A 24,200-nucleotide genomic window follows, 5' to 3' on the forward strand; every position below is an offset into this window, starting at 1 on the left:
CAATCTCAATGTAAAAACATGTTTGTAGAATCAATGAAAAAGGCACATTTCAAGGTAAAATGTGGTTTGCCTTGTTAAAAGCAGTTACAAAATTCTCATTCCAAATGTATGGAGTAACTTGTATCTCTGTAATAGCCTATGTTATACTATATATCTAAATAATTTACCATCTCTCATCATGATACAATTACACTCAACCAATAGAAAGACCAACACTAAGCAGTGTTCTCATAGTGCCTTGTTCGAGATGTTGAATTTGACCCTAGGTCAGTTTCTACACAGATAGAAATAACTCTCTAAGTACATATTTCTTTGTTCGTACTGTTAATGGCCAATAGGTGAATTATTAGGACAGGTTTGTACTCCTTGCCGACCTACAGTACAGAATTTGGTGATCTATAACATCACCCTCATCTGAACTACTCAGTAAATATGACTCACAGTAGTCTGCTATTACGGCCCATGAAAACCCTGTTTTGACGACACGGACCCACTTCCATTGAATAAGGCTGTTAGCTCATAATAAACACAGGGCAATGACAACAACTTTGGTTTGCTCTAGTCGTACAGTAACAATGACACAGAACAGTGAAGACTGACCGCACACGGGACATTCACATCGAAACAGCTGTGCTGTTAAAAAATAATAATAATTGTATCTCTCTTTTTGTACAACAAAATAGATCCTCTGGAAGGTAACATACATGTCTGGTGTCCATTAATACTCATCGTACTCTGTCTCCATCTCTTCGTACTCTGTGTTCCCCTGTGTTGAGTATGATCGGGTCTTCATCGAGCAGTTAGAGTCCATCAAGATGGCCTGAGAAGATTACAATTGTCTAGAGTCAGAATACAACCAAAAAGTACTAAAAGAGCATAAAATAGCCACCAATAATTTGTTAGTTTCAGAGACAAAAGATTGCTATTGATTGAACACAAAGAGCTTTGTACTGTGGTTACATTGTATACAGTCATGTAGCTTTGATGGAAGACAACTACCAAGGCAAATTCATCAGTATGCCTCACATTTTTCCAAATTTTGTTTACGTTACAGCCTTATTCTAAAATGGATTAAATTGTTTTTTTCCCCCTCATCAATCTACACACAATACCCCATAATGTCAAAGCAAAAACAGGTTTAGAAATGTTTGCAAATGTATTAAAATAAAAAACCGTAATATCACATTTACATACACTACCAGTCAAAAGTTTGGACACACCTACTCATTCTAGGGTTTTTCTTTATTTTTACTATTGTTTACATTGTAGAATAATAGTGAAGACATCAACACTATGAAATAACACATATGGAATCATGTAGTAACCAAAAAAGTGTTAAACAAATCAAAATATATTTTACATTTGAGATTCTTCACCCTTTGCCTTGATGACAGCTTTGCACACTCTTGGCATTCTCTCAACCAGCTTCACCTGGAATGCTTTTCCAAAAGTCTTGAAGGAGTTCTCACATATGCTGAGCACTTGTTGGATGCTTTTCCTTCACTCTGCCGTCCAACTCATCCCAAACCATCTCAATTGGGTTGAGGTTGGGGGATTGTGGAAGCCAGGTCATCTGATGCAGCACTCCATCACTCTCCTTCTTGGTAAAATAGCCCTTACACAGCCTGGAGGTGTGTTGGGTCATTGTCCTGTTGAAAAACAAATGATAGTCCCACTAAGCCCAAACCAGATGAGATGGCATATCGCTGCAGAATGCCAAACAGTTCAATCTTGGTTTAATCAGACCAGAGAATCTTGTTTCTCATGGTCTGAGAGTCCTTTAGGTGCCTTTTGGCAAACTCCAAGCGGGCTGTCATGTGCCTTTTACTGAGGAGTGGCTTCCGTCTGACCACTCTACCATAAAGGCCTGATTGGTGGAGTGCTGCAGAGATGGTTGTCCTTCTGGAAGTTTCTCCCATCTCCACAGAGGAACTCTGGAGCTCTGTCACAGTGACCATCGGGTTCTTGGTCACCTCCCTGAGCAAGGCCCTTCTCCCCTGATTGCTCAGTTTGACCGGGCGGCCAGCTCTAGGAAGAGTCTTGGTGGTTCCAAACTTCTTCCATTTAAGAATGATGGAGGCCACTGTGTTCTTGGGGACCTTCAATGCTGCAGAAATCTTTTGGTACCCTTCTCCAGATCTGTGCCTCAACGCAATCCTGTCTCGGCGCTCTACGGACAATTCCTTCGACCTCATCGCTTGGTTTTTGCTCTGACATGCACTGTCAACTGTTGGACCTTATATAGACAGGTGTGTGCCTTTCCAAATCATGTCCAATCAATTGAATTTACCACAGTTGGACTCCAATCAAGTTGTAGAAACATCTCAGGGATGATCAATGGATACAGGATGCACCTGAGCTCAATTTCAAGTCTCATAGCAAAGGTATTTCTGTTTTTTATTTGTAATAATTTTGCAAAAATTTCAAAAAACGTTTTTTGCATTGTAATTATGGGGTATTGTGTGTAGATTGATGAGTTTATTTTTATTTATTTTGATCCATTTTAGAATAAGGCTGTAACGTAACAAAATGTGGAAAATGTGAAGGGGTCTGAATACTTTCCGAATGCACTGTAATTCTTTGATCCTTTGACCCAATATTTAGTTGCAGACATACTCAGGTGCAATTTATAAAAGCATTTCTACCTATGTACAGGTAACTGCCAAAATAAAGGAAACACCAAGATAAACTGTCTTAATAGGGCGTAGGGCCACCACGAGCCGCCAAAACAGCTTCAATGCGCCTTGGCATTGTCTATTTTAGGGATGCTACACAATTATCTTTTGATGGTGGTGGTGGAAAAAGCTGTCTCCAGAATCTCCCATAAGTGTTCAATTGGGTTGAGATCTGGTTACTGAGACACACACACCCTTTAAACCCCCTATGCTCCTTTGAAACCCCTCTTTCAATGTCACTGAGATCTCTTATTCTAGCCATGGTAGCTACAATAATGGGCAACTGGGCATTTTTATACATGATCCTAAGCATGATGGGATATTAATTGCTTAATTATTTTAGGAACCACACCTGTGTGGAAGCACCTGCTTTCAATATTTTGTATCCTTCATTTACTTAATTGTTTCCTTTATTTTGGCAGTTACCTTTAGACTCACCAACATTCACCACCACCATCTACCCCCAACATGTTCAAAAGGGGGTATAAACTTTATGTAGTTCAAACACTTCAATCAAGCTGAATACCCTGCTATCCGTTTATGTATGTGGTGTGTCTGATACAGCAAACCGTAAACATACACACAATCTATCCACCAATCCCTCCACCACAGGAGGTTGGTGAGGGGAGGATGGCTCATAATAATGTATGGAATGGAGTGAATGGAGCGGTATCATGGAAACCATGTGTTTGATACCATTCCATTTATTCCATTCCAGTCATTACTATGAGCCCGTCCTCCCCAATTAAGGTGCCACCAGCCACCATGTGCACAATCTATCCACCTATCCCTCCCCATGTGCACAAATAAGCCATCCTCTTCTACCTACCCATACATAGCTTACTCATACTCTAAATCAATTTAGTCTGGGGAACCAAAAGCAGGTGGAAACTGGGGTGGGGGTGGCCAAAAGCAGTAGAATGCATTACACAGCAATGATGAGACCTGAACTGGTCAACTTAAATAGACAGCCAAATCAAAGTGTGTCTCATGATCAAAGTGTAACTCGAGTTCCTCTCTCTCTGTTTCACCTGGTAGTATTGCCTATAAAAGACAGCAATAGTTTGAGCCTGTGGGGATGGCAATGGATAGTTATCTCTGCATCAGATGCAGCTTTACAAGTATTCAGTATACAAATGCATACCTCCGTGAAGTGTGTGTTAGTGTGTGTAGGTGCTTATGTGTGTACGAGGTGTTAGGTGTCTAACCATTTTCTCTTCCCTCCCAGGAGGACTCCTGAGGAAGTAGCAGAGGGGAGCAAAGAGGATATCCACGATGCCGATGATGGTCATGAGCCAGGGGAACCCAATGCTCTTCGCTATGGCGCCTCCAGCGGACGGACCTTCATCAGCAAAGGAAGGTTAGTGAGCTTATAGAGGAGTCAGATATAGAGGCCTTATTTCCCCCAAACTGACATATCATGATGCTACTCTTACTATGCCACACCTCAAAAAACATACATAAGAATGTGTGATAGAAATGTTTTAAAACTATGCTATGGGACTGGGTTATTTTCAAGCATCTGACGGTAATTTACCTAAAGCGAAGCCCATGCAGAAAGCCACATCAGCAATGGCGTACACAGTGCCATAGACTGACACATGTCTCAGGTCCACCAAATAGCCCATGATTGGCATCATAGAGGAATCCACCATGCCTGACAAGAGACAAGACATTGAGAAATTCAGTATTAACAGTTACAAACCAGATGCTAATTTCATAAGTTGTAGTTTAAATAACAAATAATATGCCATTTAGCAGACGCTTTTATCCAAAGCGACTTACAGTCATGCGTGCATACATTTTTTGTGTATGGGTGATCCCGGGGATCGAACCCACTACCTTGGCGTTACAAGCGCCGTGCTCTACCAGCTGAGCTACAGAGGACCACTAGTTTCTCTATACAATGCAATACAAATTGACTTACCAATTGCAAAACCAACACCGAAATTCGGGAGTATCAGTCCATAGATGTCCTTAGCAAAAGGAACCTATGACACGACATAGTCAAGGTAAAGAGTGTAATAGGATTTGTATTGATCAAATGTTTATAGAGTAATCCAGAATACCATCTTTATGTGGTCTAAGGACTTGAGGATCTTTGTTCTCACACTACATTTGTTCTTGCACACACAACACAATTGCATAAGGAACTACAATGAAAATGTAATTATCTGTGTCCAGAGAATTCTCTGTTTTCTGACTGGCTTTCGAGTTGACTTCTGATTGACCTCCCCTTCCCTTTGTAGACTCAAAATGTGATTTGGAGACTAATGAGATACATTAAGACAATAGGCCTGTTCCAATACTTTGAAATTGCATCCTTACTCCCTCCCTTCTTGTATGTAACCCCTGATCTGACATGACTGGGTTGGTAAAACCCTAGCTTTCACCTACACTACATGACCAAAAGTATGTGGACACTTTCTCGTCCAACATCTCATTCCAAAATCATGGGCATTAAAATGGAGTTGGTCCCCCCTTTGTTGCTATAAAAGCCTCCACTCTTCTGGGAAAGCTTTCCATTAGATGTTGTAACATTGCTACGGGGACTTCCTTCCATTCAGCCACAATAGTATTAGTGAGGTAGGGCACTGATGTTGGGTGATTAGGCCTGGCTCGCAGTCGGTGTTCTAATTCATTCCAAAGGTGTTTGATGGGGTTGAGGGCAGGGCTCTGTGCAGGCCAGTCAAGTTCTTCCACACCGATCTCGACAAACCATTTCTGTAGGGACCTCGCTTTGTGCACGGGGGCATTGTCATGCTGAAACAGGAAAGGGCCTTCCCCAAACTGTTGCCACAAAGTTGGAAGCACAGAATCGTCTAGAATGTCATTGTTTGCTGTAGCGTTAAGATTTCCCTTCACTGGAACTAAGGGGCTTAGCCTGAACCATGAAAAACAGCCCCCAACCATTATTCCTCCTCCACCAAACTTTACAGTTGGCACTGTGCATAGGCGCAGGTAGCGTTCTCCTGGCATCCGCCAAACCCAGATTCGTCTGTCGGACTGCCAGATGGTGAAGTGCGATTCATCACTCCAGAGAACGCGTTTCCACTGCTTCAGAGTCCAATGGCGGCAGGCTTTACACGACTCCAGCAGACGCTTGGCATTGCGCATTGGTGATCTTAGGCGTGTGTGCGGCTGCTCGGCCATGGAAACCCATTTCATGAAGCTCCCGACGAACAGTTATTGTGCTGATTTTGCTACACTCGGTAGTGAGTGTTGCAATAGAGGACAGATTATTTTTACGCGCTACATCCTTCAGCACTCGGCGGTCCCGGTCTGTGAGCTTGTGTGACTTACCACTTCGCGGCTGAGCTGTTGTTGCTCCTAGACATTTCCACTTCACAATAACAGCACTTACAGTTGACCGGGGCAGCTCTAGCAGGGCAGAAATTTGACGAACTGACTTGTTGGAAAGGTGGCATCCTATGACGGTGCCACGTTGAAAGTCACTGAGCTCTTCAGTAAGGCCATTCTACTGCAAATTATTGTCTGTGGAGATTGCATGGTTTTGTGCTCGATGTTTTACACCTGTCAGAAACGAGTGTGGCTGAAATAGCCAAATCCACTAATTTGAAGGGGTGTCCACATACTTTTGTATTTACACTGCCTTTACTTTTTCCACATTTTGATATGTTAAAGCCTTATTCTAAAATTGATTAAATCGTTTTTCCCCCTCATCAATCTACACACAATACCCCATAATTACAAAGCAAAAACAGGTTTGTATAAATCTTTGCTAATTTATTAAAAATAAAACATTTAAATATGACATTTACATAAGTATTCAGACCCTTTACTCAGTACTTTGTTGAAGCAACTTTGGCAGCGATTACAGCGTTGAGTCTGCTTGGGTATGACGCTACAAGCTTGGCACACCTGTATTTGGGGAGTTTCTCCCATGCTTCTCTGCAGATCCTCTCAAGCTCTGTCAGGTTGGATGGGGAGCATTGCTGCACAGCTATTTACAGGTCTCTCCAGAGATGTTCGATCGGGTTCAAGTCCGGGCTCTGGCTGGGCTCCTCAAGGACATTCAGAGACTTGTCCCGAAGCAACTCCTGCGTTGTCTTGGCTGTGTGCTTAGGGTCGTTGTCCTGTTGGAAGGTAAACCTTAGCCCTAGTCTGAGGTCCTGAGCACCCAGGAGCAGGTTTTCAACAAGGATCTCTCTGTACTTTGCTCCGTTCATCTTTCCCTTGATCCTGACTAGTCTCCCAGTCCCTGCCGCTGAAAAACATCCCCACAGCATGATGCTTTAACCACTATGCTTCACCGTATGGATGGTGCCAGGTTTCCTCCAGACGTGACGCTTGGCATTCAGGCCAAAGAGTTCAATCTTGGTTTCATCAGACCAGAGAATCTTGTTTCTCATGGTCTGAGAGTCTTTAGGTGCCTTTTGGCAAACTCCAAGCGGGCTGTCATGTGCCTTTTACTGAGGAGTGGCTTCCGTCTGGCCACTCTACCACAAAGGCCTGATTGGTGGAGTGCTGAAGAGAGAGTTGTACTTCTGGAAGTTTCTCCCATCTCCACAGAGGAACTCTAGAGCTCTGTCAGAGTGACCATCGGGTTCTTGGTCACCTCCCTGACCAAGGCCCTTCTCCCCCGATTGCTCAGTTTGGCCGGGCGGCCAGCTTTAGGAAGAGTCTTGGTGGTTCCAAACTTCTTCCATTTAAGAATGATGGAGGCCACTGTGTTCTTGGGGACCTTCAATGCTGTAGAAATCTTTTGGTACCCTTCCCCAGATCTGTGCCTCGACACAATCCTGTCTCAGAGCTCTACGGACAATTCCTTCGACCTCATCGCTTGGTTTTTGCTCTGACATGCACTGTCAACTGTGGGACCTTATATAGACAGGTGTGTGCCTTTCCAAATCATGTCCAATCAATTGAATTTACCACAGTTGGACTCCAATCAAGTTGTAGAAACATCTCAGGGATGATCAATGGAAACAGGATGAACCTGAGCTCAATTTTGAGTCTCATAGCAAAGGGTCTGAATACTTATGTAAATAAGGTATTTTTTAAATTTCTTCTATATTTCTTTTAATTTGCAAATATTTCAAAAAACCTGTTTTTGCTTGGTCATTATGGGGTATTGTGTGTAGATTGATGAGGATTTGTTTTTATTTAATCCATTTTAGAATAAGGCTGTAACGTAACAAAATGTGGAAAAAGTGAAGGGGTCTGAATACTTTCCGAAGGCACTGTATAGCCAATAGTGTTATCCAATGTCTTTAGATGGACCCCCTGATACTGATGATGCCACCAGGCCAAACAGGTACAGTAAGGTTAGCATTATGTTGAGCTGGATAAAGATGTGTCTAGTACTCACACAGAGGATGCTAACCCCCACAAGGACCATCCCGATTAGAGAGCACAGCCATCTGGGAAAAAAGGGAAGAGCAGTTCTGGGTCTGCCAATGACAACAGTCAATCTCCCTCTCCCCTCCCTTCACAGTTGTTCTGTACCGCAAGGCCACAAAATCCGATTTATTCGAATAATAAACTTCAAATAAACGAACAGAGGAAGCAAATGTTCTCTTTGAGTGAGGATTAGGACATTTTGAGAAACACATTTTAGCTTTTTTTAAACTTTATAAAAGAATACTGCTATAACTACAGGCAATATTTGAGCCCTGAAACACATGTATTGTCATAAAGTGTGAGGTAAAAATCTAAAGATTTATATGTGACTGAGCACACACTTGATCAACTGTGGTAAACAAACAAACGTTAGCCAAGCAGTTATAAACACACTGTCACACTGAGACTTCAATAAACAGCAAATACCCAACCTGTCTGAGAAATCTCATTTAGAGTTGCTCAATAGCACAGGAAACAGATACCAACGCAGGAAAAGATAAGGAGACGGAAAAAAGGGGAGTCATTTCCCTCCCTACCTCCCCATCTTGTGCGCGAGGACGCCAAATATGTTGGTTCCAATAAGGTAGGAGATGCTGGCTGGCACGAAGGCAACGCCTGGCAGAGAGAAAGATAGAGAGGGAGAGAGAGACAGAGACAGGGATAGATATGGAGAGGGAGAGAGGAGAGACAGAGATCAGTTGAGAGCGAGAGAGCAGGGTAGAGAGAGATAGAGCAGAGTAGGGAGAGAGAGAGAGAGAGAGAGCAAGATTGAGAGAGAGAGCAGGGTAGAGAGAGGGGCCCAGATAAGAATGCACATTATCCGTCTCTATCATCTCCAGCATATCTCCTAGACACAGTAATGAACACTCCCACTCTCCACTCGCCCGCAAATGAAACCCTAATATCCTGTCCCCCCCCCCGCCCCCCCCGTTTCACCACAACGGGAGGTTCAATGAGGTGGAGAACACTACTGATCATTTTCAATGATCATCTAGATACTGTATGAAGTTATTGTAAGTCCACAGTTAGAATCCACAGTGTCATAATCAAGTTATTATTGTGCTATGCCGTTTCTTTTTGCTGTGTTTTCAAACCTTGAGTTGAAATGAAGACCATTATTCTAAGTACATTCAGCAAGCAGAATGGTTTCATGGGCAGCATTCTCAATAGGGGAAACAGGGTTGTCAAGAGGGACAAAAAGGAAAAGAAATGTCAAAATACCTAGCTGCCATTTTCTTGGACACATGGTCTCCATCATCCAAATAGGCAACGCTGGTTCTAACATGGCGATGGCCATGTTTGCAAAACAAATGGATCCTGGAAAAGAGAATGTAATGGAGGATAAGTGGACCCTGGGCCCATTATTCTCCATCTTTACACATTTTGTGTGTCCCCGTCAGCCCCCGCCCTCCCCCTCAGAAATATAATAACAAGTATTAGGCCACCCTGGCCAAAGGGCCTGGTAATTGAAGTGGTGGGGAGGCTCACTGACACATATATGCTGTTTCCCCCAGCACTTCAGCATTACACATACTCCAACACACACAAGCAAGTGTGCACGCACGCACGCACCCACACACATACACAGTCTATTCTGATGCGGAGATGACCCCTTCTAACATGCAGTGCTCGCTCCCTCTCAACACTCTTTCTGGCAATAATACTGTTCTTAACCCAGAAATCAATTGGTAGGCACAGTGTTTGTCTTTTCCTAGCTCAGGGCACAAATTCAACCACTGAAATACAATTTGTTCGACCATCTCAGTCAATTCTTCATCCACATCTTTGCTCCCACCTAGTTGCTTTTCGCTTAGTGTGACTGAAATGGGAAATGCCACAGCGGGTACTTCAGAATGAAGTAATAATATGACTAACAATAATAAATTATGAATTCTTACCTGCAGCAATGAGTATGTATGGATCTTTAATAAGGCTCCACAGTGAGGACCCTTTCTGGCTCTGTAGAGAGAAAAGGATCAGAAAATGTAGAGCTAAACAGACAGCTATCAGTTTCATGTCAAAACTGATTAATACAAAAAGGATGCCACGAATAATTATGTGGTACTTAATTACTACAGTACTGTCTGTGCCTTTACATTCCACAATGATGTACAGTGATGTACGGTTACTATCTGTGCTTTCAGTATGCACAGTATTTGTGCACACTGAAAGACCACTTTTCCTCTCTATTCTGATGGTCCCTGCTCTTACAGTAATGAATAGGAAATGTCCACACATAGCCATTGAGTTCACTAATGACTGGCACAGCTCTGACAATAACCTCTTGTCAGTTACTCTGACACCATCTCTAAGCTTAATGATCATGTATTCACATCACTGTTAGAAATCTCAGCCACAGAGATGTACTAATAGTGAGGATTGTCATGTCCCATTCCCTTTTTCCCTTTTTAATATTCTTCATTCACAACTAAACAATGTCTAAGCGTCATTGGTCTGATAATCACAGCCACCATCTGATTGGGTCTCTGTCGCTGCCTCCTTGGTATCCGTGGTGACTGATACACATCAGCCCCATAGATCAAATTCAGAGGGGCTGTGATAGGAATATCCATCCCAGGCACACGTCTCCTCTAACTGGGATGGTAACCCATCATACCAGAGACCTACACAGAACACAGACCGGGCTGCCGCTCTGATATAAAAACCTGGCTGGAAGTCACTTCCAAACATATCATCACTCATGGCTGTCACTGTGAGCGGCTGAAGTTTATTTCTCTGCTTATCTGTGTGCATGGCAGAAGAGTTCTGACAGAGAAAAGTATATTTATTCTGTGTTAAATTACTTTTAATGGCCAGTGCACTATTTTGTTTACCCTAAACAGTGTAAAGCACTTTAAGCATCTGGAAAGATGCTGTATGAATCCAATCAATCCCAATCAAATCACTTATAATACTCTATTGATCCCCACTTTCATATCACAGTGATCTGGTGATTGTGAACACATTCCTACACAATTCCAATGAATTTACATCAATAATCTTAAAAAGAGCTGTAAAATCTATAACGATACACACCTCTGGTTCCACCTTTGAGGGCTGGAGAATGAACAGTTGCAGTGCTGTTGGGAGACACAGAGGATGAACTTAGTTAGCATCCCTAACAGGTGACTCCTGATTAGAGAAAACAGAATATCTGCTTTATGATAGAGAGAAACATGGCCACATTACTTACCTCCATCCAGCACAGCCAGAACAGCCAGAATGAGGAAAGGTGCCGTTTTCCCCACAAACTCATACATGACACTGCCGAATGGTGGGCCCACTGGGTGGAAGAAAGTAAAGATGGTCAATGATTTGGGCCAACCATGGCCTGTTACAGTAGTCTACAAAGAGCTCAAATGCGTCATGAATTGTGTACATACCCAGCACACCCATGGCGAGACCACCCAGGGCTATCCCAATGGCATTTCCCCTCTCCTCGTCATCTGTGTACACACTGGCAAGCATCCCCATCCCTAGAAGAACAGAACATGTAAGCTCTTATATACATAAGTACATTTGACTAGGCTAAATCGATATGTTTGGTTAAAGCAGTCAGGGTGATATACAGTGCCTTGCTAAAGTATTCAGACCCCTTGTATTTCTTCACATTATATTGTGTTACAAAGTAGGATTAAAATGGATTTAATTGTCATTTTTTGTCAACAATCTACACAAAATACTCTAATGTCAATGTGGAAGAAAAATGATAAAATGTTTAAAACATTAATAAAAATGAAATAAATAAAATATAGTCGTTGCATAAGTATTCAGCTCCCTGAGTCCATACATGTTAGAAACACCTTTGGCAGCAATTACAGCTGTGAGTCTTCTTGGGTAAGTCTCTAAGAGCTTTGCACAGCTGGATTGTGCAATATTTGCCTATTATTATTTTCTCAATTCTTCAAGCTCTGTCAAGATGTTGGGGATCATGGCAATTTTCAAGTCTTGCCATAGTATTTCAAGCAGATTTAAGTCAAAACTGTAACTTGGCCACTTAGGAACATTCACTGTCTTCTTGGTAAGCAACTCCAGTGTAGATTTGGCCTTGTGTTGAAATGTGAATAAGCATGTTTCTCTCTAGGATTTTGCCTGTGGTTAGCCCTATCCCGTTTTTTTTTTATCCTGAAAAACTCCCCAGTATTTGCCGATGTCAAGCATACCCATAACATGATGCAGCCACCACCATGCTTGAAAATAAGGAGGCAGTTACTCAGTGATGTGTTGTGTTGGATTTGCCCCAGACATAGGGTTTGCATTTAGGCAAAAAAGTGTATTCCTTTGCCATGTTTTTCTTGCAGTATTACTGTAGTGCCTTGTTGTATACAAGATGCATGTTTTGTATATTTGTGTTCTTCTTTTCACTCTGTCATTTAGGTCATTATTGTGGAGTCACTACAATGTTTGTTGATCTATCCTCAGTTCTCTCCCATCACAGCCATTGAACTCTGTAGCTGTTTTAAAATCACCAATGGCCTCATGGAGCAGTTTCATTCCTGTCCTGCAGCTCAGTTCACCTGTCTGTGTGGTTTAATACATAATGCACAGCATAATTATTAACTAGACCATGCTTAAAGGTATTTAATGACTGATTTGTTATTGTTACCCATTAACCAATCACTGCCCTTTTTTATGAGGCTTTCGAAAAGCTTGAAAAGCTCCCTGGTCTTTGTTGTTGAATCTGTGCTTGAAATTCAATACTTGACTGAGGGACCTTACAGATGTATGTATGGGGGACAGAGGAAGGGTTAGTCATTTAAAGATCATGTCAACCCCTATTATAGTGAGTCCATGTAACTTTTTATGTGATTTGTTAAGCCACATTTTACTCCTGAACTAATTTAGGCTTGCCTAAACAAAGGGGCTGAATAGTTATGCAACGACTTTTAATTATTTATTACAATTTTGTATTAATCTTTAATTCTTCCACTTTGACATTACAGAGTATTTTGTGTATATTGTTGACAAAAAAAAGACAATTACACCAATTTTAATCCCACTTTGTAACATAATAAAATGTCAATCTGAATACTTTTGCAAGGCACTGTATTTCTTTATAGCACACTACATTTATTATTATTATTATTATTATTACAGTTCTTGAAACACTGCTCTTCATTTATCCCAGGGCTGCTTGAAGAAAACAAAACCTCTGTGACTGTTTGAATAGACACTTACCAGCGTTATATTAGGAGTATTTGTTGTTCCTCTTACCACAGCACCTTTCAATAAGTCAACTAGAGCTGTGTATAATAAATGCCTCATTGTTCAACTCGAGAGACATAAAGATGCATACCAAGGTAGGCCTACTGTAAGAAAAAGGTGAAGTTTCTGGTGAAACTGAATGTGCTGGCTGCAGCTGTCTCAAAGTGAAGCTAATCCTGAAAGCATCCATAAATGTCAGGATAATGCCAAGGACCTTACCAGCCACGGAGGAGCAGGAGGAGCCAACACCCTGCAGGGATCTGGCCAGAAACAGCAGAGTGTAGCTCGATGAGAAGGCGAACACTTGACAACAACGACAATAGAAATTTAGACAAAAAAACAAAAGAAAACATCAATCATGAAAAAATATAATTGAAACACAGTGTGAGATCTGGAAACAGGTGTGGATGTGACAGGTGTGGATGTGGGTAATACTTACTAATGGTTGACAGGAACATAATACAGAACCCAGCAAACATGGGGATCTGGTATCCTATTCTGTAAGCACATTGAGACATCCTTTCTCAATACTATACAATGTAATGCAATACTATATAAAACAAGACACAGATAACTACAGCTCATCTAACATTAGGCAGTCAAGTAGCAGAAGTTGGGCAGAAACTCTCTTTGGCCTCGTACAAACTCAGGTTGTACAACTGATGTACAATGCATTTGACACAATGGTTGTGATACAACTGATATTTGGGTGATACACATCTGGGAGTTGGTCTGCACAAAAATTACACAACCATTGTGCATTGTCAATGCTTTTGTAAATATTTTTGTGCAGAAAAACTCTGTTGTATCACAATGCATTGTGTGTACTGAGAGGCTTGTTCCATGTACCTAACATGCATGACTTGCCTTGTGTTGTCCTTTCCCACACGGAAGGTGACTAAGTGTACATAATAGGATTCTATAGTTTGCTTCAATTACAGCATATTGTGGTGCCCAGCTGAGACGGTAAATACTAGCCTTGATGCATTTGTCAATACTGAGCAGTGAGCACTGCGTGGGAGCCAGTCATATCTCTGACAAATTGGTCTTTCCGAATATGTGCGCTAACATACAGATATGTCTACAAAAGTATTGATCCATAGTATAATCAATATTGAGTAATTTCAGAACACAGTAAGTAGTTCAAAACAATAACTATAATTGCTTGTAAAGCACTACAAGCAGGGATCCATACTGAATGCATGCATGCAGACAAATAAATCCAACAAAAACATCTAAACAGGAATTCAGCTATAGATTAGATCTAACTGACATGACATTTGGTCTCAAAATAGCAATATACAAATGTCAGCATTTGATTTTCCTCCCTGTCACTTGAAAATAGTCTGTTACTGGTCTTTCTCTCCATTGACCTTTGACTGATTACCCAAACGCAGGCCAAGCTGAGTCACCATTTAGCTCTGGGCTAGCAGGAAGCCACTGTGACCTGGCAGGCACCCACACTGCATGTGGCTACACACTGAACTCTGAAGATACACACTGGCATAACCTGCATGCCTGCTGTCATCTCATTTTAGTGTCATTCAAAACGACTTCTCTTAATTATTACTTAAATCAAGTCATAACTGTATGAAACGTGTAGTGGCGCCGGAGGAGATGAGATGGCTGCTGTTTTACGGCCCTCTAACCAATTGTGTTTTTTCGCGTTATTTGTAATTTATTCTGTTCATAATGTTTCTGCCACTGTCTCTTATGACCAAAAAGAGCTTCTGGATATCAGGACAGCGATTACTCACCTCGTATTGGATGAAGATTTTTTCTTCAACGAGTCGGACGCGAATGATATTCTACAGACACCCGACAAGGCCCAAATCTGCCTTATTCGCATGAGAAAGAGACGGAGATATCGTGGACGTAGGTCGGGGTGCCTTGTAAGGATCCTATGGCGAGCGAGTAATCTGCCTCTTCCATCAATCCTATTAGCCAACGTACAATCATTTGAAAACAAAATGGACGACCTAAGATCAAGGATATCCTACCAACAGGAATTTTAAAAAATGGTAATGACATGGATAACATACAGCTAGCGGGATATACGCTACATCGGCAGGATAGAACGGCTGACTCCGGTAAGACAAGAGGTGGCGGTCTGTGTATATTTGTAAACAACAGCTGGTGGATAAAACCTAATACTAAGGAAGTCTCAAGGTTTTGCTCGCCGGAGGTAGATTATCTCATGATAAGCTGTAGACCACACTATTTAACAAGAGAGTTTTCTTCTATATTTTTCGTAGCTGTCTATTTACCACCACAAACCGATGCTGGCACTAAGATTGCACTCAATGAGCTGTATAAGGCCATAAGCAAACAGGAAAACGCTCATCCGGGGAAACTTAAATCCGTTCTACCTCATTTCTACCAGCATGTTAAATGTGCATCCAGAGGAAAAAAAACTCTAGACCACCTTTACTCCACACACAGAGACACGTACAAAGCTCTCCCTCGCCCTCCATTTGGCAAATCTGACCATAATTCTATCATCCTGATTCCTGCTTATAAGCAAAAACTAAAGCAGGAAGCACCAGTGACTCGGTTAATAAGGAAGTGGTCAGATGGCGCAGATGCTAAGCTACAGGACTGTTTTGCTAGCACAGACTGGAATATGTTCCGGGATTCTTCCGATGGCATTGAGGAGTACACCACATCAGTCACTGGCTTCATCAATAAGTGCATCGATGACGTTGTCCCCAAAGTGACCGTACGTACATACCCCATCCAGAAGCCATGGATTACAGGCAACATCCGCACTGAGCTAAAGGGTAGAGCTGCCGCTTTCAAGGAGCGGGACTCTAACCCGGACGCTTATAAGAAATCCTGCTATGCCCTCCGACAAACCATCAAACAGGGCTAAGATTGAATCGTACTACACCGGCTCCGACGCTCGTCGGATGTGGCAGGGCTTGCAAACTATTACAGACTACAAAGGGAAGCACAGCCGCGAGCTGCCCAGTGACAAGAGCTTACCAGACGAGCTAAATCACTTCTATGCTCGCTTCGAGGCAAGCAACACTGAAGCATGCATGAGAGCATCAGCTGTTCCGGATGACTATGTGATCACGCTCTCCGTAGCCGATGTGAGTAAGACTTTTAAGCAGGTCAAAATTCACAAGGCCGCAGGGCCAGACGGATTACCAGAACGTGTACTCCGAGCATACGCTGATCAACTGGCAAGTGTCTTCACTGACATTTTCAACATGTCCCTGACTGAGTCTGTAATACAGAGGCGAAAGAAACGCACACCTATTTAGGCGAGGTACTGGCTAACGGAGTAAAACACTTGAAAAAGAAAAGGAAAGCCGCACACTCTTGGAGCTCAGATGCAATCATTTAATATCCTAATAACCAACGTTTCGACAGACAAGCTGTCTTCATCAGGGTATAATGACAAACACTGCGGGTCAGTAGTTTATATAATGTCAAAGGACACACGCAGGTGTCTGTAATCATGGCCAGGTGTGGCCTAATAGCGTTGGTTAATTCACAGATAAACAGAACATACAAAAAACATGGATAGCATACGATCATAAAATAGATACAACTTGGCTACATAGGCCCACAAACATTTACAATGAATAGCAAAATCACAATAATCACAAGAATGGCTTCAAATCAAAGTGTACGTTGAGACCGAAGAGAGCAAGGGTCTTTAAATTAAAGATCCAGGCAGCCTCTCGTTTTAACAATAAGTTGTCGAGGTCACCCCCTCTCCTAGGGAGGGTGACATGTTCGATGCCTATATAACGTAGGGACGAAATCGAATGGTTCGCTTCCAAGAAGTGGACAGCGAATGGGTATGTCGAGTTTTTGCACCTAATGGTGCTACGATGCTCCGAGATTCGTACTTTTAATTTGTGCTTTGTTTTACCCACATCATTTTTACCACAAGGACAAGTTATAAGATAAATAACTGCCTTAGTGGAGCACGTAATAACACCTTTGATTGGGATCTGTTTCCCTGTTTGGGGGTGTTTAAAGGATCTACATTTGTAAGTGCCATTGCATTGAGCGCAGCCGTTACACTTGTAGTTTCCATCCGGTAGAGGCGCAAATAGACGAGTCTGTAATACCAACATGTTTCAAGCAGCCCACCATAGTCCCTGTGCCCAAGAACACTAAGATAACCTGCCTAAATGACTACCGACCCGTAGCACTCACGTCTGTAGCCATGAAGTGCTTTGAAAGGCTGGTCATGGCTCACATCAACACCATTATCCCAGAAACCCTAGACCCACTACAATTTGCATACCGCCCCAAAAGATACACAGATAATGCAATCTATATTGCACTCCACACTGCCCTGTCCCACCTGGACAAGAGGAACACCTACGTGAGAATGCTATTCATTGACTACAGCTCAGCGTTCAACACCATAGTGCCCTCAAAGCTCATCACTAAGCTAAGGACCCTGGGACTAAACACCTCCATCTGCAACTGGATCCTGGACTTCCTGACGGGCCGCCCCCAGGTGGTAAGGGTAGGTAACAACACACGCTGTGCTCCTAATCTCAGCTTGTTACCTGTATCAAAGACACCTGTCCACAGAAGCAATCAATCAATCAGATTCCAAACTCTCCACCATGGCCAAGACCAAAGAGCTCTCCAAGGATGTCAGGGACAAGATTGTAGATCTACACAAGGCTGGAATTGGCTACAAGACCATCGCCAAGCAGCTTGGTGAGAAGGTGACAACAGTTGGTGCGATTATTCGCAAATGGAAGAAACACAAAAGAACAGTCAATCTCCCTCGGCCTGGGGCTCCATGCAAGATCTCACCTCGTGGAGTTGCAATGATCATGAGAACGGTGAGGAATCAGCCCAGAACTACACGGGAGGATCTTGTCAATGATCTCAAGGCAGCTGGGACCATAGTCACCAAGAAAACAATTGGTAACACACTACGCCATGAAGGACTGAAATCCTGCAGCGCCCGCAAGGTCCCCCTGCTCAAGAAAGCACATATACAGGGCCGTCTGAAGTTTACCAATGAACATCTGAATGATTCAGAGGAGAACTGGGTGAAAGTGTTGTGGTCAGATGAGACCAAAATCGAGCTCTTTGGCATCAACTCAACTTGCTGTGTTTGGAGGAGGAGGAATGCTGCCTATGACCCCAAGAACACCATCCCCACCGTCAAACATGGAGGTGGAAACATTATGCTTTGGGGGTGTTTTTCTGCTAAGGGGACAGGACAACTTCACCGCATCAAAGGGACGATGGACGGGGCCATGTACCGTCAAATCTTGGGTGAGAACCTCCTTCCCTCAGCCAGGGCATTGAAAATGGGTCGTGGATGGGTATTCCAGCATGACAATGACCCAAAACACACGGCCAAGGCAACAAAGGAGTGGCTCAAGAAGAAGCACATTAAGGTCCTGGAGTGGCCTAGCCAGTCTCCAGACCTTAATCCCATAGAAATTCTGTGGAGGGAGCTGAAGGTTCGAGTTGCCAAACGTCAGCCTCAAAACCTTAATGACTTGGAGAAGATCTGCAAAGAGGAGTGGAACAAAATCCCTCCTGAGATGTGTGCAAACCTGGTGGCCAACTACAAGAAACTTCTGACCTCTGTGATTGCCAACAAGGGTTTTGCCACCAAGTACTAAGTCATGTTTTGCAGAGGGGTCAAATACTTATTTCCCTCATTAAAATGCAAATCAATTTATAACATTTTTGACATGCGTTTTTCTGGATTATTTTGTTGTTATTCTGTCTCTCACTGTTCAAATAAACCTACCATTAAAATTATAGACTGATCATGTCTTTGTCAGTGGGCAAACGTACAAAATCAGCAGGGGATCAAATACTTTTTTCCCTCACTGTATCTATTTTTTATTTAACACTTTTTTTCTTAAAACTGCATTGTTGGTTAAGGGCTTGTAAGTAAGCATTTCACTGTAAGGTCTACTACACCTGTTGTATTCGGCGCATGTGGCAAATAACATTTGATTTGATTTGATTTCAAACAACCACTTTATAACCATAATTTAAAAAATTGTGCAACCAGGGAATAATTTTAAATGCTAAAACTCTTCATAAACAAGGGCAACATAAATAGACAGGTCTTACGAAACCTCAATTATATGAATATACAGTATCTCAAGCCTCCCAACTGCTAAGCTAGTTGCCATGCAAACCAGTTCACAGCTGGCATTTCATTTAAATAATATAAGACATTTGAAAAAGAGCAACAGAAAACACACCAACCAGTGTGATCATGTCATTCACCCACCTGTTGGTGAGAGGCCCAATAAAGGGGTTGGTGATGAGCTGTACGGTGGCCTTGGAGGCAAAGAGTAGCCCCACTTTCACATTCTCATTGAGCAGCTGGTCATCTGCTTTGGGGCAGTCAGGCTGTGTGGAGTTGTGGGGTGTGAGAGCCGAGGTGGAAGGAGAGACCGCCTGCGTCTGACCCAAGGGTATGGGTGTGGAATCCATTGGGCCCCCGCTGGTTACCCTGACAGAGTTGTCATAGAGGGACACAATGGTCTGGAAGGTTCCAGAAGGGGTGTGTGGGGAGACCATGGTGTGATTCTTGGCCATGTTGGCTGCTGCATCATCAATTGTGTATAGGTAGCTGGGGATGATGGGGACTACCAGGAAGAAAGGAGCAGAAAAACAGATGGTGAAAAGTTTTATGTCTACTATAGTATATTCTGATATACATCATCATCCAAAGAAATCTGTGTGGAATATAATTACAAATGTATTTCCTTTTATTTGATTTGTGTAGCAGGTAGGACTCCCGAGTGGCGCAGTGGTCTAAGGCACTGCATCGCAGTGCTAGCTGTGCCACTAGAGATCCTGGTTCGAATCCAGGCTCTGTCGTAGCCGGCCGCGACCGGGAGACCCATGGGGCGGCGCACAATTTGCCCAGCGTCGTCCAGGGTAGGGGAGGGAATGGCCGGCAGGGATGTAGCTCAGTTGATAGAGCATGGTGTTTGCAATGCCAGGGTTGTGGGTTCGATTCCCACGGGGGGCCAGTATAAAAAAAATAAAAAAAAATAAAAATCTATTCACTAACTGTAAGTCGCTCTGGATAAGAGCGTCTGCTAAATGACTAAAATGTAAATGTAGGACATTAGCACACACACTACATTTGTTTCAAAGGATAAGAATATATTTAACTAATTTAGCTATAAATGTGGCAGATAACACAATAATTGGCCCCATGAAGATGGTTTTAGCTTATTATTTTCATATTATTGTTATTATGTTTTTATCATATTAATTGTTATTCATACCTTTGCTGTTTATAGATTTGCCTCCAATCACGTATAGGCATATACAGTGGCTTGCGAAAGTATTCACCCCCCTTGGCATTTGTCCTATTTTGTTGCCTTACAACCTGGAATTAAAATTGATTTTTTGGGGGTTTGTATCATTTGATTTAAACAAATGCCTACCACTTTGAAGATTAAAAATATGTTTTATTGTGAAACAAACAAGAAATAAGACAGAAAAACAGAAAACTTGAGCGTACATAACTATTCACCCCCCCCAAATCAATACTTTGTACAGCCACCTTTTGCAGCAATTACAGCTGCAGGTCTCTTGGGGTATGTCTCTATAAGGTTGGCACATATAGCCACTGGGATTTTTGCCCGTTCTTCAAGGCAAAACTGCTCCAGATCCTTCAAGTTGGATGGGGTCTGCTGGTGTACAGCAATCTTTAAGTCATACCACAGATTCTCAATTAGATTGAGGTCTGGGATTTGACTAGGCCATTCCAAGACATTTAAATGTTTCCCCTTAAACCACTCGAGTGTTGCTTTAGCAGTATGCTTAGGGTCATTGTCTTGCTGGAAGGTGAACCTCCGTCCCAGTCTGAAATCTCTGGAAGACTGAAACAGGTTTCCCTCAAGAATTTCCCTGTATTTAGCGCCATCCATCATTCCTTCAATTCTGACCAGTTTCCCAGTCACTGCCAATGAAAAACATCCCCACAGCATGATGCTGCCACCACCATGCTTCACTGTGGGGATGGTGTTCTCGGGGTGATGAGAGGTGTTGGGTTTGCGTCAGACATAGCGTTTTCCTTGATGGCCAAAAAGCTCAATTTTAGTCTCATCTGACCAGAGAACCTTCTTCCATATGTTTGGGGAGTCTCCCACATGCCTTTTGGTGAACACCAAACGTGTTTGCTTATTTTTTTCTTTAAGCAATGTCTTTTTTCTGGCCACTCTTCCGTAAAGCCCAGCTCTGTGGAGTGTACGGCTTAAAGTGGTCCTATGGATAGATACTCCAATCTCTGCTGTGGAACTTTGCAGCTCCTTCAGGGTTATCTTTGGTGTATTTGTTGCCTCTCTGACTAATGCCCTCCTTGCCTGGTCCGTGAGTTTTGGTGGGCGGCCCTCTCTGGTTTATTGTGGTGCCATATTCTTTAAAATTTTTAATAATGGATTTAATGGTGCTCCGTGGGATGTTCAAAGTTTCTGATATTTTTTTATAACCCAACCCTGATCTGTACTTCTCCACAACTTTGTCCCTGACCAGTTTGGAGAGCTCCTTGGTCTTCATGGTGCCGCTTGCTTGGTGGTGCCCCTTGCTTAGTGGTGTTGCAGACTCTGGGGCCTTTCAGAACAGGTTTATATATACTGAGATCATGTGACAGATCATGTGATACTTAGATTGCACACAGGTGGACTTTATTTAACTAATTATGTTACTTCTGAAGGTAATTGGTTGCACCAGATCTCATTTAGGGGCTTCATAGCAAAGGGGGTGAATACATATGCACGCACCACTTTTCCATTATTCATTTTTTAGAATTTTTTGAAATGTGGACTATTTTGTGTATGTCCATTACATGAAATCCAAATAAAAATCAATTTAAATTACAGGTTGTAATGCAACAAAATAGGAAGAACACAAAGGGGGGTGAATACTTCTGCAAGGCACTGTACAGCTACTCTAGAGTCATTTCTGACTGACATTCGGACATTCTTCCAATGCGCATCTGTATCCAGTGCTCAAGGGACATGTCCGGGAGACGTGTCCAGCGCTAACGGCACAATATCGCGCAAAATAACAGCATTCGTGTGCACATCAATGTCATCTATAATCTATCTGATACGACTGGGAGATTCATTGGTAATGGCAGTGCTGATGCTTTCAAGGAAATCAAGTGAGCTGGGGACCTTGGGACCAAAAATATACAGATGGATGAATTCCCTGCCCAAATAATCTGTAGCGGGTCCACCATCCCGGTCCACCATAGTTTTCATTTACTAATTACTCTTCACTTGCCACGTGAAAGGATATATAAATGATGACCAATTATTAACAATTAATCTCCCTGTGAAGCTTTACACTATAGGCTACATACAGCTTTTGAAAATGCCTAAGGTGTTAAACCACTTGACACAATCTGATAAAATGAATAATGGACAGATGAAATGTTTAGGGAACAACATTGTAGCACATAGGCCGCTTACTAATATGTTATTATGGGTATTTTTACATTTTAATTCACAATCTGTTTGATTTATGACATATTTTATGCATTCATTCTCAGCCTGGACTCAGGGGTAGACGTAACATAGTAAATGTACATCCAGACACCCCAATTAGTCTGATATGTTACATTTGGTATTGGTATGTATTCATTTGTGGATGTCCATCATCCATTTCGTATGATATGTTATGAATTGCAATTTGTTGTGGCTAATGTTAGCTAGGTGGCTAACACTAACATGTTAAGTAGTTGCAAAGTAGCTCAAAAGTAGTAAGTAGTTGCAAAGTTGCTAATTAGTTAAAATGCTAGTTGTCCGTGATGAGATTCAAACACGCAACCTTTGGGTTGCTCGACATTCGCGTTATACGCTTACCCACCATACTTTCGTTTTTGCCTTACTTAACCTTCTGTTTTATGTAACCATACCAAACCTAACATATCATACTAATTTTAGTGGCCATGATTTACATTTACTATGTTACGTCTAGTCTATGAGACCAGGCTGTCATTCTTACTCATTGTGCTATCTAATATTGGATATCAGATGAAAACCAATGTGTATCTTATTTGAATTAAATTTAACAACTGAAGGAGCTAGTGTCTAATTTCGTATATAATTACAAAGCTTCAGGCAAGGTAAAATTATGAGCAAATCATAGGCTTTAGACTAGCCTTATTTTTCTTTATATTTTTGGGGGAAAGCAATAGCCAGGACGGAATAACTTTTGTTCCACACCAAAAATTATAATTGAACTACTCTAAACAAAAAGGAGAATACAACCTTCTTACAAGGGAAATAACAAAACATTGCATGATTCAAAAGAATATCTGTCAATTATTTAGGCAAGCAACAGACTCGAATTGGCCTTTAGAAAGGCATTGATACGTTTCAATTGGTGAAACAACGGTTGACACAACAGTAACAGGTGTGAAAATAATTTTTCCAAAGTTGCACCTACCGACCACCGTTAGAAGCATATTATCCAGCAGCAAGGCGATGAAAACGATGACCAGGGTCAACTTCCTCGATTGTCTTTCCTCTCTCATCCATGACAATAAATTAAATTCTCTCAGAGTGTCTAATCTTCCCATTTTTTGAGTCCACAAAGGAGCGAGCGAAAAAATATTTGCTCTGGGGGGAAAATAACAAACGTTATGGACACCAGAGAGTGACAGTCCTAAAATGTACTTTAGTATAAGAAGCCTAATGGCAAATTACGCATATATATTTCAGACAATGATACAGATTGGAGTAGACTCAAATAAATCGCATATGTGCCATTGGAATAAAGCAGAAATTGGGACATCTGCTTCAAGAAATCGTGACCTGAAATTTGTTAAAAGTGCCATAATGGTTGAAATCTTACCTTAGATGCACATTAGCAAAAATCCCTTTGCGGCTGCAAACCGTGGTGAAAGGAACGATATGTGCAGGGCGTTTTAGTTGCTTAACTGGTCCTTGACGTCATGCAACTTTTATCATG

The 24,200-nt window shown here is 42.1% G+C and overlaps 1 protein-coding gene across 1 annotated transcript; it reads right to left on the reverse strand.

Annotated features, from left to right (window-relative positions):
- Window positions 1–718: 718 nt before the first annotated feature.
- Window positions 719–23,808, reverse strand: LOC311140424 (synaptic vesicular amine transporter-like; the record flags this gene model as incomplete). The annotated part of the gene is made up of 15 exons (XM_084175477.1): window positions 719–820; window positions 3,884–4,017; window positions 4,213–4,332; window positions 4,603–4,666; window positions 8,008–8,059; window positions 8,576–8,654; window positions 9,261–9,356; window positions 9,938–9,998; window positions 11,076–11,119; window positions 11,233–11,322; window positions 11,423–11,515; window positions 13,464–13,547; window positions 13,684–13,742; window positions 19,492–19,852; window positions 23,676–23,808. The coding sequence occupies 15 exons, from the start codon at window positions 23,806–23,808 to the stop codon at window positions 719–721; spliced, it is 1,572 nt and encodes a 523-aa protein (XP_084031603.1).
- Window positions 23,809–24,200: the final 392 nt, after the last annotated feature.

The sequence above is a fragment of the Coregonus lavaretus genome (genome assembly GCF_964263955.1).
Source record: "Coregonus lavaretus genome assembly, chromosome: 1".
In the NCBI taxonomy this organism is placed as follows: domain Eukaryota; kingdom Metazoa; phylum Chordata; class Actinopteri; order Salmoniformes; family Salmonidae; genus Coregonus; species Coregonus lavaretus.